This window comes from Telopea speciosissima, chromosome 2 (genome assembly GCF_018873765.1).
Source record: "Telopea speciosissima isolate NSW1024214 ecotype Mountain lineage chromosome 2, Tspe_v1, whole genome shotgun sequence".
In the NCBI taxonomy this organism is placed as follows: domain Eukaryota; kingdom Viridiplantae; phylum Streptophyta; class Magnoliopsida; order Proteales; family Proteaceae; genus Telopea; species Telopea speciosissima.
This window is the reverse complement of record NC_057917.1, coordinates 64,684,784-64,700,677: the sequence shown is the minus strand read 5'-3', so window position 1 is coordinate 64,700,677 and position 15,894 is coordinate 64,684,784. Positions and strand designations below refer to the sequence as shown.

The 15,894-nt window shown below is 41.5% G+C and overlaps 1 protein-coding gene across 2 annotated transcripts; it reads right to left on the bottom strand.

Moving 5' to 3' along the window:
• Window positions 1–1,598: 1,598 nt before the first annotated feature.
• LOC122651595 (phospholipase D alpha 1) lies at window positions 1,599–13,275 on the bottom strand. Of its 2 annotated transcripts, none has more exons than XM_043845039.1 (3): window positions 13,171–13,275; window positions 2,546–4,448; window positions 1,599–2,173 (listed from the first exon to the last, which is right to left on the bottom strand). In XM_043845039.1, the coding sequence occupies exons 1-3, from the start codon at window positions 13,264–13,266 to the stop codon at window positions 1,740–1,742; spliced, it is 2,433 nt and encodes an 810-aa protein (XP_043700974.1). In that variant the 5' UTR covers window positions 13,267–13,275; the 3' UTR covers window positions 1,599–1,739. The 2 variants fall into 2 exon arrangements, with proteins under 2 accessions (XP_043700974.1, XP_043700973.1); XM_043845038.1 differs by having other exon boundaries at window positions 2,546–4,464; window positions 13,187–13,275.
• Window positions 13,276–15,894: the final 2,619 nt, after the last annotated feature.

Genomic DNA, 15,894 nt, shown 5'->3' with positions numbered 1-15,894 from the left:
TTACGCTCTTTCGATGTGAGTGGGTATGATTTGAGATGGAAACACCCCCGATCATCATAGTAGAATCGACCAAGGCTCGATTTCCCATAATGACAGCTATCACTTCCTATCAAGGATACCTATAGTATGAAAATATAATAATGATATGAGAGATAGACTTATCTTTTACCAAATGACTATCAAAGGAAATGTGGTTGTGCTTCACAAATAGTCTTCTATACGTCTACTGCAACAATCAAACTTGTAGTTGTTAGGAAAGAATTGTGCAAACTTGCGTCTCACATCATTGGATAATGCTCAAAACGAACCTTTTTGTGATATATTGCACATCGAAATTATACAACTGCACTAGGAGTAAATTACACATTACTTGATTGGCCTCGGGTTGACCTTGGATAGGGGCCTCGGGTCAACCTTGGATAGGGCACAGTTGATTGATCCTTGGTCAATGGCCAATCAACATCGACATGCCAATGGAGGTCGACCTAATGTTATTTTGTGTTGACCTCAAACTGTCATGTCTGTTTCTGCCGAACACGACCTAGATGAGGTTCAGACCAAATTGGTCGAATTTTTTTGAATAAAATTATCAATTTAAAGCACAAAACATAAGTGAACGATCAACCAACTTGACCCAAACCCAACAAAGCCTTGCCAAGAGAATATTTGGCTGTTAATTCTATATAGGTGAAAGAGTGTTTCTAATTGAACGAGAGGCGCGGGAGAGACCAAGGCTACTCTACATAGACAAAACCACATCCATAAGGACTTGCTCATTATCGTCGTGCATGCTTTCAAGGTGATAAAAATGAGGTGTCTATAGAATGCCCCTTTTTAACTGAAGATACTCTATAACAAAGAGGTAAAGCTATGATTCCTCATTCTGTCGGGGAGTGAAAGAAACAATTTCTTCTTGGAATACAGAATCTGTTCGGAACTCATCCTCACACTTCACGGTAGAAATGGGTTTGACTAATCTAAGGGGTACAGGAGTAGGTACCACTCCTTTGAGGATGAGGTCCTATGAGCTGAAACTTCAGTTGGGAACACAACTGAAGACTCAGGATTAGTGTTAGTTGTATTGGTGTTTGCTTCTGTAAATGAAACAATATTCCCATTGCTTTTGAAGAAGACCTCTCAACATGTTGATTAAAAAACTTATTTTCTTTTCTTTTCCACTGACAACCAAACATCAAGATAATTTTCCTATTCTTTTCTATCCATCTCTATGCAACCAAACACAGCCTTATAGACATTAGGCAAAAAGTCAGAATTTATCCATGAGTTTATCTGCAATACTGCTATAAAAACAGATTAGAGAAGCTAACAAAACTACAATTTGGATCCTCTACCGCCGCCTGCCGTCCTGCGCCATGCTGCAGACACAGCAAGGCGCACATGTAACGCCTTACCCCTGCCCAAGCGCCTTGCCCGAGTAGGGGCAAGGCGGTAATTACGTGCCTTGCTGTGTCTGTGCAACACGGAGCAGGACGGGCAGGCGGTAGTAGAGGATTTGGATCCACAAAAACTATACGATGGGCAGTCACAAATCAGCACCAGAATCACGAAAAAAAATAAAGATAAAATCACTATCTGAAAGCTGCACCTTTAACAAAGTTGCATATCTATGAAGATAGTATTTGGAAAGTACAATACAAATGTGACTTATTACCATTATACTATGCTGCTGTAATCAAGGAGGACGGTTGATTATTACTCTTTTAAGTAGAGAATCCCATTTATGTAGTGAGAATTGGAGGAAGATAGTCAGATTTGGCACCGAGAATGCGAGCCTTGGTGTCGGGGAAAAATTCTGTATCAGGAAATTCATTGACAGTTCCGTCGCTGGAAATTGCAACTGGGTAGCTGAGAAGGTGACCTGGCAGGTCGTGATCCAGAGAATCACTGGAGTAAATATCCCAGTATTTGTCAGCAATCTTGTTCACCTTCCGCACACATTGCACACTCTGAGGCTGGAGGAAGGAATCATCAAGCATGCCAAGATGCTCATACCACAATGCCATCCGGAAGCCATGGATCTGACCCCTGGCAGGTTGCCTAGTGGCTAGATGATATGGTTGGTAGGCTCCCATGGCTATCTCAGAGTCCCTAGCACCGTCCATTGACCTCTGGTTGATATTGGCAGAACCAATGATAATGTATTCATCATCAACTGCAAAAGCAAGCATGAATGGGACCAAGTACTCAACATCAAATTTGATCAAAATAAAAACCAAAAGAACTGCTGGAGTTAGCTAAATTAGACACACCTCCGAAGCTAAGACTTAACTAAGAGCCTAAGTTCAATCTAGGATTCCTGTATAACTGATTTCTGATTAGTTCTTTGTACAAATAACTTCTTAATCTAGTTTCCAAGTTATTTAATTTCAAACAAAATTTGGAACTTACTTTAAATTTAGAACAACTACATAAAGCTACTTGGAAAATGGGTGCAATGTTTAATTTGACAGTGTAAAATTATAAGTTAAACCTACAAATTGGCAAATGGCTGCAAGTAACAGTGTGCATGTGCACAAGAACATACCTATCATCATCTTAGCATGAACATATATCATGAAACGCCGTGCTTGCTGAGCTCTGCTATAATCTGAATCTGGCTCTGGTTGTTCTGAAGGTTCATATTCACCACTCTTCTTCATCTCCCGGTTCCCTAGGCAAAAGAATGTCAAATAGTCCCTGAGGTTTGCCTCAATCCCCTTAGCATGGAGGGCCTGAACTACATCAGTGTACATCATTTCCATTGTCCTCCTCTGCCAATCTAATATTGCCTGAACTGATCCACTCTCCGGAATCCCTTCTGGCCACATAGGGACCACGACATACACAGTAAACCTCTCCCCTGCTTCAATCTTACTGACAATCTTTAGTGATAGTTCCTTTGGAATAAGATGCAAAGCACCAATCTCCTCAACCTTAATGTCATCTGGCTTCCAGCAGAATGAGCTTCCAAGGAAATATTGATTTTCAATGTAAATGAAATTCTTTGCTCGTCGAATGGCATTTATATAAGCATCTTGAATGCTCCTATCAATGATGTTGTCCTTCCCACTGACAAGCCCAGCCCTGGCTGCATCCTCTGGCGTGTCAGGGAAGCCAAAGGCAGCACCACCATCGATGGATCGGAATAACTGGACGTTCCATGTTTCATGGTCTTCTGGGAACATAACTGGAGATGGGGGTATAATGATGTCACCAAGGTCCCTGAGCTGAACTAGGAGGTCCTTCCCACCTTGTTTCCTCCACCTTTGCTCAAAGTTGTACAAGACATCCCAAGCTACAGGTCCTTCTAACCGGCAGTGAATATCATGCCAGGGCTCCCTAGGGCCACCTTTATTGATTGAAGCACCAGTACTGAAGTTGGGCTGATGGAAATCATCATGATGGGCTGTGTCCAAGGTCCTGAAAAGGGAATGGAAGGGTGAATCATACCTCCCATCACAAAGATCTAAACCACCAACAAAACTCACAATGCGTCTCTTGTCTGACCCTCCACTGGGCATTGCACCATCCACCACCACAATCTTCTGGTGGTGAGTGAACATTGTTGAAATCTGCAAGCTTTGAACAATGCTCCCCCCATCATCAGGATTACGAGGGCACAACACACAGTGGACATCAGTGTCATGGAAGTAATTAGCAGTTTCTTCATCATGGGTGGCCATCAACCCATCCTTCTTTAGCAAACCAACAGAGGTTCTATCATCCCAAACAAGCATAAGGACCCTGACACCTTCACTAGCCTTCTTCTTGAGCAGCTCCCCAAGGGAAATGTCTCCTCCAGGCTTTGGCCTCCTTGAGTCCCTCACCAAGCTTATCTCAGTATACACAGACCACCCAGTTATGTAAATCATGTGCTTTGCATTACTGATTGCATCAAAGATATCCTCCCAGCATCTATGGGGCTCATAGTAATTGCCTCCAGAAAGAGGGATTTTTGGGATAAAGTTGTCTGGGACATGGGCATCTTGGTAAAGAGAAACTCTGCATCCCTGCCTCTGCGAGAAGAATGTATAAGGCACCCCAGGGAATTTCCCACTTCTGATACCCCTAGCCCAACTATGATCTTTAGTAACATCAAAAAACTGCAGCTTCACATGGATTTTTGAGCCTTCGTCTATAGGATTATGGTCTACATCCAAGATTTCTACCCATCTGTCTACTTCTTCCCCACTAAGAATTTCCTCAACAGGTACATAAGCTCTTCCAATCAGTGTTGCCCCAATTGGATTATCATCTTTGACGGTAAAGATAATGTTAGAAGCCATATGGGCGCAGTAAATATGAAAAGACTCGTACCACCTAGGATTGACAGGTTCATTTTCTAGCAATCTGGTCCGCCCAACTCTAGCTTTTTCTAGATCAATTGTTGCATACAGTTTGCTGATCCCTTTGCCAATACCAATACTTTCCTCAATTCCCTCCTTAAGCTGCAAGAAGAATTTTCAGATGATAAGAATAAATCAAAAGAATGATAAGAACCCTTTTAACAACTTAAAGAAAGAAATAAAAATTTCAGAAAAGAAGACCTTATCCTGGCATAACACTACTCTCTTGAACTAGGAAACAAATCTTCCCTTTGACACTGTTTGATTACCAAAAATCTCCAGATTTCCAATAAGAAAACAAAAGCAAAAAGAACAGTGAAATAAATTAAAAGAAAATGTTAAATGGAAGTAGAAATCATGCACTTCCAGTTATTCAAAATAAAGAAAATGACCAGAATGTCAAGTAGGTACACCTTCTCAAACATTTCAAACCAAGAGTTTATATTTCACCAATGATTGAAGATCCTCATACCATTTCTGCCCTTCTAGTTATTCCAAATGAAAATACAAAAGCACAAATAACATCAGGTTTTCACTGGTTTTCAAACTATCAAGGAAAAATCTGACAAGATACAATCGATGATGCATAACTAGACTCCGACAGAACAGATTCTGACTACTGGCAAGAGAAATTAAGATAAAGCTCCTTGTTTCTTGATATCCAGAAAACAGATAGCAGAGCTGCATCCTTCCAATATGCAACTATCAAACTTTACCTTCTATAGCATTTGTATGAATGAAAATGCTTTCCACATAAGTCACCAGATTTATGTATTTGATGGCCTTCTTTGATTTGAGGAAACTGGAGGCATGATGTGGTCAATCTAGACAATAAGAGCCTTTGGATTGGCAAGTCAAGCTACCATACAGGGTTTCATTTTGCACATGGAACAGTACCTAGGTGTGAAATTTAAACACATACAGAGGGCAGTGTGGCCGCCCCTTTGGTTTGACAACTAAACTATGACATGAAGATTCTGTGGTCAGCAATATTTCCTTGCAAATTGCAAGTTGACTCCCATACCATGTAAAACAAAAAACAAAATTGTTAGGATCAATAGTCTATAATACAAGAAGACAACAATTATTCAGTATCCCCATAGCATTACCCCCTTCCTCAGGCAACTCAAGGAAGAAAAAAAAACCAAAAAGAAAAGTACCTAATGTAATTCCAGATGGATGTCAATCCAACTAAAACCAGAACCAGAATCTGCTTGGGTATAATGCAATCGGTTAGGGCAGAATGGAGGATTAGATGAACTGAGGGTTAGGGTTAATGGAGTTAGGGTTTGATGGTACGGATAGGAGAAGAAGGGTTAGGGGGTTGGGATGAAAGCTTACTTGTGTTGGATGGATCCTTGGACTGAGAACAGATCTGAGTAACTAATCTTTGAACCTGCACACAATCGGCAGCAACAAACTTGACAAACTTGAATGCACTCGAAGGAGAGAAAACAGTGAACTAGTGAAGGCTATCTCAGCCTCACCTTCACAGCCTATCTCAGGACAGTGGAATGCATTAAAGCAATAATCTTCTTCATTAAATCGTGGGGGGGCTCAATGGAGCTCTTTACATTATATAGCCTTCAAGGCTGGACATAAAATAAATCCTAACTATGACTAGGACTCAAAATAGAAATAGGAATGCCAACTAGGACTAGGACTCAAAATAGGAATGCTAACTAGGACTTAGGACTTCTAATTAGGATTCAGATTTGCACTAGGAATCCTAATTAGATTACAACTCAATAAAAATAAAACATAGGACTTCTAATTAGGATTCAGATTTGCACTAGGAATCCTAATTAGATTACAACTCAATAAAAATAAAACAAATACTAAAAATCCCCACGATTGTTGCTAGTGTAGGGATTCATCCCTACACCTACCCGATGGTTACTTAGGCTGGTGTAGGGAAGAATCCCTACACCTACACTGGTTTTAGACAGCCAGTTTACATCAACTCCCCCTTCTCAAAAATATTCGTCTCCGACGAATGGATGAAAGACATGTAGCGCTCGTAGAGATCGGATCAAGGCGCTGAAGTCGTCGGCGTGAATCCAGTGCATCCTCACTATCAGGCGATCCTTCCATTTAACAAGGAAAGAGTAATAGCCGCGACCACCCCGCATAGTAGTAAACTTGTTATCAAGCACATTCTCAATGACATCAGCGAGGGAGTGGTAAATTGTGGGAGGCGGAGAGCATGGGCGATATCACCGTCCGAATGGTGGCCGACATAAAGAGTGAGATCGGCCACATTGAAAACATTGTTAATCTTCATAGACGGAGGAAGCTCGAGCATATAGGCATTGGTCCCAATGCGTTGTTGCACCTTGAAAGGACCCATTTTGCGAGGGTGGAGCTTGTGATTGGTTCCAGGAGGAAGTCGCTCAGAGAAATACGGACCATCACCAAATCACCAGGTTGGAATTCCACGTATCGGCGATGACGATCAGTCCTTGCCTTGTAACCTTCATTGTTAATAGCAATGCGTCGGCGAACGTCGGTATGGACCTCGGTGATGTGGCGGAGGAACTCATCGGCGTCACACTAACACGAACATGAGGAGGAAGAGGAAGCAAGTCCACGGGGCGCTGGGTTGCACCCAAAACAATCTCAAATGGAGTACGGCCATGGTCCGATTGAGAACTATTATGCGCGAACTCCGGCAATATCAAGGACGGAAGGCCAATCTTTCGCATGATCACGAACAAGACATCGGAGGAGATTGCCTAAACCTGCGATTAACCACTTCATCTGCGCCATCTGCCCGAGGATGAAAGGCGGTGGAGAACTTCACTTGGTATTGGTCTTCATCCACAAGGTCTTCCAAAAATAGCTAGTGAATTTGACATCACGATCGAAACAATAGACTCGGGTAGCCCATGAATACGTACGACCTCTTTGAAGAAGAGCTTGGCGATGGATTGGCATCAAATGTCTTCCGACAGGGAATGAAATGAGCCATTTTCGAAAACCTGTCCACCACCACAAATATAGAGTCATGACGCTCCGTGTAGATGGGAGGCCGAGAACGAAATCCATGCGATATGTAACCGGGGTGCATGAGGCACTCGGAAGAGGTGTGTAGAGGCCCGTGTTTTGCTTATCACCCTTAAGCCGACAATCTCGACAACGCTGAATCACCTGTTGGACGTCACGCCAAGATGTGGCCAATAATACAAATCAGCAATCGCAGCATATGTCTTGCTAATGCCAAAATGCCCTCCCATGCCACCGCCATGTAGTTCCCTAATGAGGTCTTTGCAAAGGATGTGTTAGGGATACATAGGCGTGTCCCGAAGAAGAGATATCCATGACGTAGGGAGTATTTGGCATCGCTTCCACCTGCGTAATGTAGTATGAATGGGGGAAAATCAACATCATTGTGTACTCATCTCTCGATATGTTCGATGCCTGTCTTGTGAATAGAAGAGGTGGATAGGGTGAGAACTTTCCGACTTAGCGCATCGGCGACCTGGTTCTCTTTGCCCCTTGTACTTGTAGCAAATGAAACTCCTGAGATAGGCGATCCATTTAGCATGGCGGTTGCTTATGGATCGCGAGAATGGAGATACTTAAGGGCCTCATGGTCGAGTATAGAATAAATTCTTTGCCGACAAGGTAGTGTCTCCAATGCTTTATAATGGATCATTGCATAAAGCTCCAAATCATAGGTAGAATAACGCCGCTTAGCATCGTTGAGTTTCTCACTATAGAAGGCAATGGGATGGTTTGATTGCATGAGAACTCCTCCAATCCCAACATGGGATGCATCCGTAGCCACCTCAAATATGACATCAAAGTTTGGGAGCCGTAGAACGGTGCCTCGGTCATCTTTTGCTTGATCAAGGAAAATGCTTTGGTAGCGCCGGTCCCACTGGAATTTGCCCTTACTTTCTCTCATGCACTCGAATGAATGGGTGCCATGATGCCGCCGTTCAATAAAACGCCGATAAAAAGATGCTAGGCCGTGGAAACTCTAACCTCGGTCAAGGTGTGTGCATCGGCCAATCGACTATGCTTTGCACTTTCTCCGGATCACCGCAACCCGTGAAGATATAATAAACCCAAGGAAGATAACCTTAGGTAACATAAAAGAACACTTTTTGAGGTTGATGAAGAGTTTCTCTATACGTAACACTCTCATCACTTGCTTTAGATGATCGAGATGCTCCTCGGTGGTGTGGTTGTAGATAAGAATGTCATCAAAGTAAACCACCGAGAAACTTACCGATGAATGGACGAAGTACTGTGTCATTACACGCATGAAGGTGCTTGGAGCATTTGTGAGACCGAAAGGCATCACCTTCCATTCATATAGACCATCCTTTATCTTGAAAGCGCAGTCTTCCACTCATCTCCCGGGCGGACCCGAATCGATGATATCCGCTCTTTAAGTCAATCTTCGAAAAGATGGAAGCACCTGAGCATGTCTAACATGTCGTCAAGTCTTGGAATAGGAAACTGTATTTGACGGTGATCTTGTTGATTGCCCGCTATCAATACACATCCTCCATGTACCATCTTTCTTTGGAGTAAGTAATGCGGAACAGCACATGGGCTCATGCTCTCAACAATAAACCCCTTGCGAATCAGGTCATCCACTTGTCTCTTGAGCTCGGCATGTTCGATGGGGTGAGACGATAAGTGGGCAGATTTGGTAGCACCGAACCTGGTACTAGATCAATGGCATCTCAATATCCCTCATAGGAGGTAGCTCATCCGGAAGATCGCCGGTACTAGATCGAGAAATCATCAAGCGAGATCTTTTATGGATTTGGGATGAATAGTGGTAGGGTGGTGACACTGCTCTTGTGACCAGGGCTAGTATCAACCCCTGTCTCTTCACTTGTAGTAAGGAATTCTCGGTGAGCGGGGACAGAATTCGTTGCTCCATGGGTTGTGCTTTAGTAGTACTAGTACTAGCATGTGGTGCCTTCTTCGCTTGACCCTCCTTTCATTGGCTGTCTATTGTCAATAGTTTTCAAGACTGTTGTCGCTTTCACCGGGCAGCTCTAAGCCTTGGCCTCATCAATGGTACATTGAGGGGGTTGAGAACCAGTGGTTTCCCTTTGAAGTCCAAGAAACACTCGATTTTTGTACCTCCGTCAATACATTGTTATCATACATCCATGGTCTCCCAAGTAAGACATCATCGAATCATAGGAATTATATCGCACCGACATTCTCCTCGTAACCGAAATCTTGAGTGGCACCGAGCATCGCGATTAACCTCTAAAGTATCATTATTAAGTAAGGATACCTTGTATGGTTGTGGGTGAGGTTCAGCTTTAAGCTTCTCTTCAATGACAAAAGCTTTAGAAACCACGTTGACACAACTACCGCTGTCCACGATCACTTGTGCTGTTGCTGTCCGCTATCCATCGGTGTATAAAAGATGCAATGTCGACGCCAGTCCTCCCCTTTAGATTCGGCAACCAGAATGCGAGTTACTACATTTACCTCATAAATTTCGTCTTCCAAAGTATCATCATAGTCTTCTCCCTCAAGAGCAGCATTAACGGCCCAATTGTCATTAAACTGCGGGTCACAAACTTGGACATCTGGACTAGTTTCCATGGCTGCAATCACTGAATTGGACTTCCCTCTTTGGGGCGTACCTTGCATAATGACCATCTTGTTGGCAATGGAAACACTTGTTAGGTGTTTGACTACCCATGGGGCCTTACCCTTTTCCTCTGTAGTTGGTGGAGCTCGGGTAGGGAAACCACTAGATCATAGGAGTAAAGGTTCTCCTAATATCACCGGACTGCGGTGTGAATCTTGTGGGGCAGCCTTGATTAAATCTTCATCCATGGCCTTTTCAAAACAAGGTGATTCAAATTATATATTTCAACCACGCCTATCTTGTCTTTAATGTCAACCTCAATCCCAACTTGAAACGGGATATAAGCTGGTCATCATTCTCATCTACACCCGTACGTGAGAGTAATTCATTGAATTTATCAATATACTCCTCAACTGTTAAGGTACCTTGTCGTATAGTGTTCGATTGATCATGCAAACGCCTCGATAAGAAGGAGGTAAGTACTTCTCTTTGAGAATCTCTTTCATAGCTGCCCAAGTAATTGGTTCCATGTGACGACGGATCAACTTTGTCTTCATGTGTACGCCACCAATCTCCGGCTCCTCCGCTTAACTTAGTCGTGGCCAGCTGCATCTTTCGGTCTTGACAACCGAAACCACTTGAAGTAGTCATCTAGAGCACTCAACCAGTCATGGAATGCAATAGGGTCATGTTTCCCGTTATATTCCTTGAGATCCAGTTTTACCTTATGCTTATCATCACGGTAATACTGATTTCCATCGTGATCTTCATCTTCTTCATAGGTAGAATTGTTATTGATCTGTGTGTCGTGTGGGAACCCTCCTGGGTAACCTACGTGGATGTCGGTTGTTAGTGTATGAAGCGCAGCTTGATTTGTGATATTTTTGTGGAGGTGCAGAGGACCTTGTTGTGACAAGACATCAACCGTTGCTTGATGGTCTTCACATCTTCGAGATAAAACCTGACTATCTCAGCCCGATTCTTTGTAGAGTGGTTGGATCACTTGATTTTGGAGAACCCATAGCTAGGCTTTGATACCAAATAATGTAATTCCGGATGGATGTCAATCCAACTAAAACCGAACCAGAATCGCTTGGGTATAATGCAATCGGTTAGGGCGAGAATGGAGGATTAGATGAACTGAGGGTTAGGGTTAATGGAGTTAGGGTTTGATGGTACGGATAGGAGAAGAAGGGTTAGGGGTTGGGATGAAAGCTTACTTGTGTTGGATGGATCCTTGACCGAGAACAGATCCGAGTAACTAATCTTTGAACCCGCACACAATCGGCAACAAACTTGACAAACTTGAATGCACTCGAAGGAGAGAAAAAGGTGAACTAGTGAAGGCTATCTCAGCCTCACCTTCACAGACCTATCTCGGGACAGATGGAATGCATTAAAGCAATAATCTTCTTCATTAAATCGTGGGGGCTCAATGGAGCTCTTTACATTATATAGCCTTCAAGGTGGACATAAAATAAATCCTAACTATGACTAGGACTCAAAATAGAAATAGGAATGCCAACTAGGACTAGGACTCAAAATAGGAATGCTAACTAGGACTTAGGACTTCTAATTAGGATTGATTTGCACTAGGAATCCTAATTAGATTACAACTCAATAAAAATAAAACATAGGACTTCTAATTAGGATTCAGATTTGCACTAGGAATCCTAATTAGATTACAACTCAATAAAAATAAAACAAATACTAAAAATCCCCACGATTGTTGCTAGTGTAGGGATTCATCCCTACACCTACCCGATGGTTACTTAGGCTGGTGTAGGGAAGAATCCCTACACCTACGGCTGGTTTTAGACAGCCGACATCAACTCCCCCTTCTCAAAAATATTCGTCTCCGACGAATGGATGAAAGACATGTAGCGCTCGTAGAGATCGGATCAGGCGCTGAAGTCGTCGGCGTGAATCCAGCTTTAGTAAACTCGATCCCAAGCCCAGCCCATTTTTGGATCGAACCTTCCCCTCCTGTTTAGTAAACTCGATCCCAAGCCCAGCCCTCACAGCCCACTTGAAACCCTAGTTTTGGTGGTTTTCCTAATTTCTAAAACCCGAAACCCTAACCCTAATTCTGCAGGAATTTTAAATTCATCCAAATCCCAATATTTTTATATCAAAATAATCCCCTAGACCTGCTGATCATTACCATATTTCACATTCATCCCTAACCCTAGCCTAAACCCTAAATTTGCCCTAAACAGCCCCAAACTGCCCAATCAAACCAGCAGCCCTTTCTTAATCCTATTGCTTGGCCTCTAGTGAGATTTTGTCTCCTATCTAGAGCTACATTAGAGTAAGCACTGTATTGCCTACCGAAAAGGAGTAAGAAAACCATGGAAATAAAAATTGATTCGCAATCAGCAAATTCGGCCCCTAATTCTAATCAATGCCGATTCCTACAACCGAATAATGGATTGGTTTATCTAATCCGACAGATTCACTGGCTTCTTCATCTGCAACTTGACAAAACTGGAAAAAACATGCAACCCTATGTAATGTTCAATTTCCCACCCCCTTTTTATTGATATTGCTATGAATTTGAAGTATATGCACTGCATAGATCCTAAATCTACATGTTTGATTGATCAAATCATGTGTTTGATGGCCTAATATTGCAAATTCTTAGAGAAATCTTCAAGAACATGTAATATCTGAATTTTTTCAAAATTTTTAACTAATAAAAATTGAAAACAGTATAGATGCCAATAATTCATATTCCAATTAATTATCAGTTTATTTCTGTAGTGCTTAATTTTGAGAACATTGCATGTAAAAAAATAGGGATTTTCCCCATTTTTCTATGTTAATATATGTTTGATAATTATAAATTATAACAATAATATGTTCTTTAGTTTTTTATTTAATATTGATATTTGATATATGATTTTTTCTCTTATTTCTGGATTATTTTTTGAATTATAAATATTTTGTCCACCGATTAATAGGCCAAACCATAATGTGGATCGATTGGGAGAATCGGCTGTCCAATAAAAATTGGAATCAGATCAGAATGTTTAAAACCTTGAAGGAAAAAAAAAACAATAATGTGTACCACATGATCCTAGCAAACTGCAAATCACAAATTCCATTTGTATTTTCATAAAAAAGAGGCAAAAATAGATAAATCAGGTATGTATCAAAAAGACCATACTAGACGTCAAGGTTTTACACAGCCCTAAGAATATAAGAATGCTAGTTTAATTGCAATCCTTGCAATTCAAAACATAGTACCATTTTGAAGAACGTCGGACCACCACCTCCCGATTGCAGCTTATCCACTTCGAAGATCGTGGCATGAAGCGTTCCATGGAGCAGAATTTGCGCCATTACTAAACTCTGCAAAGAGAGCCAAAACTCAATCTCTTAGAAACTGCCCCACCAGGCCTAATAGATCTTTTAGATAATCAATAACGAAAAAGGAACCAAAAAAAAAAAAACGAAGCAGCCACACCTTACGAACTATTAATCGAAAAAGATCTTGACCAACCTATTCAAAGTAAAGATAATCAAGCAAACCTCACAAGAGAAACTCTGTCTAAGTGACTCTAACTTGAAGAAATGGCTTAGGATCCGTGCTTCTTAAAAGCAGATCCTCATTCAAGCAGATCTTTTGCTTGAAAGATAGATACAGGGAACATATACCTTTCACCAGCGGAACTGTGACAGAATAATGTGAAGTAAAAGAAAGAGATCGTAATCCGTGGAGAAGGAAGGAGAAAAAAGGATCTGAACCGGTTTCTGCAGAGCAGAAGCTCGGAGAGGGAGGAGAATAGAGAAAAGCAGAGTTAGCAAGCGAGCGAGAGGTAAAAAAGAGAGTGTGGGAGAATGTGAAATAGCCAGATCCGAAAAGGATGCGACGAAAAGCCCGCGAAGCAAAGAAAATAATCAGATTCAGATCTCCGTGTTTTGCACTGGAGACTGGAGAGAAAGCGACACGATAATTTCTCTTCTTTTTTTTTTTTAAATTTTTAAAGGGGAAAGAATCCATTTATTCCTTTTTACCAAAAATGGAAGGAAATCCAAAATCGTTTTATTACTTATTAGAGGCTTCCGCTCTAAACTGGTGTAATGGAGCACGCGCATGGATTTAATATTAATATTTTAATAAGTACCCGAACATGGTATCGGATCAGGTATACGTGGACTCCAAATTGGTCACCGATCTGATATCAACTAGATATCAATATATATGTATCGGTGTCAACCGATATTGATATGTATTAGTTGTTAAATATCTATTCATAAAACCAAAAGAGGGCAGTACTTTTGCACGTTACTGTGTATACACATGGGAGCATGCGACCAAATAGCAGTTTTTTTCCTCGAAGATAAATGATTTTTTTTTTCTTTACATTAATTAGCCTCAAAAAATTTCAAAGTGAGATGGACCATTAGGATTTTCCAATGTGCTACAGGGGAACTCAGAAGACATGCTATTGGGATTTTGATTGTTGCAGTAAGGAAGAAGAATCATTCTAAATTCTAATCCATGGTTTGAGGAATCAGTATCGGATCCTTATCAATATCGGTAAAAATCGATACAAATCAATCCGAATCAATATCGATCGAGACCTTTACCGATACCTCTACTCTAGTCTAGTCTCTAGTCTCTCTACTTAGATAGATCATGTAAATCATAGCGCGAGAAGTCCATGTGTCGGCAAGTCGGCAACTAGCAACGTACGCGTGGAAACGCAACCAACTGCTAACTGCTGGACAAAGTACGTGACTACGTGCATTTAAGGGTGGGGGCAGGCAGGGCTCAGAAGTCTTTATCTTTTGTCGGTGACGTACACGTGCCTATTCTATTACATCTGTCATTCATTTGATATAAATACCCTCGTGATTCCTATCCAAATCTAATGAATTAGGGATGCCAATCAGCTGGGCATTTTCGGTTTTCGGTCGCCCAAATTGGTTCCCACTCCTCACCAATTTAAATCCCTACACATTATTGCTGGCCGGTCAGATAATTAGGTTCCGTGGGTTAGGGCATGGACATATTTCTATTCGATTGGTCTGTTAATTTATCGGATTAATTGAGTTTTAAATAGATTAAAGGGAAGAGACCACCATCCGGTCACACAGAGCCGTATTAAAATGTCGCCTTTATGAGATCTCAGTGCAATTGTCTTGTCATAAGAGCATTGTGACTGTCACAGATTAACCTCCAGGGGTTCAATTTTCGACTCCATACCTTTGGCTAGCGTGCCTACTTTGTGTGCTTTTGCCCTCTCAAAATTGTCGCCCTAAGATCTAACGGATGATTACACATGGACAAGTGATTAGGGGTGTGGCGATCATTTCACGCACCCTTGTTTTAAGACATAGAAATGATGTGTCTGATGTGATTGGGTGGCGTTCTTTCTCCAATAGATCAATTGGGTAATATAAAAAGATCTTAAACAGGTTATTATCGAGCAAAATGAGTTTAAATGGGTTAATTGGATTATAAATGCTCAATTAATAGTATCGGTCAATCTGAGCTAGACAACTGTCAAGCTACAACCAAACACCATTATTTATCTTTACTGACAAGTGGGACCTACCGGTGTGACCTATCATTTGACACCCCTATAATGAATAATGAAAGGTAGCACCTAACAACTGCACGGATAGTGGAAACTCCAATTATAATTAAAAATTAAAATGAAACATGAAATCAAACAATTCAAAAGAGGGTTGTAAAATTCGATTGGGGTTCGAATCGGGTAATTCACCCATGATGAAAATAGTATTTTTTAATACTCGGGTTATGGTGATTGGATGACATTTTAGAATAGTGATAAGGGCATTTTAGATTTCACACTATAGAATAGTGGAGAGAACAATGACCCCAATAGTTAGATTTGCTTTACTCACAGCGATGAAAGACTAAAAAACTTTCGTCTAATCACAATTGGGAATAATAACATAAGGGGAGAGGGTTCCCTGAGAGGCAGGGTGGCCCCTACG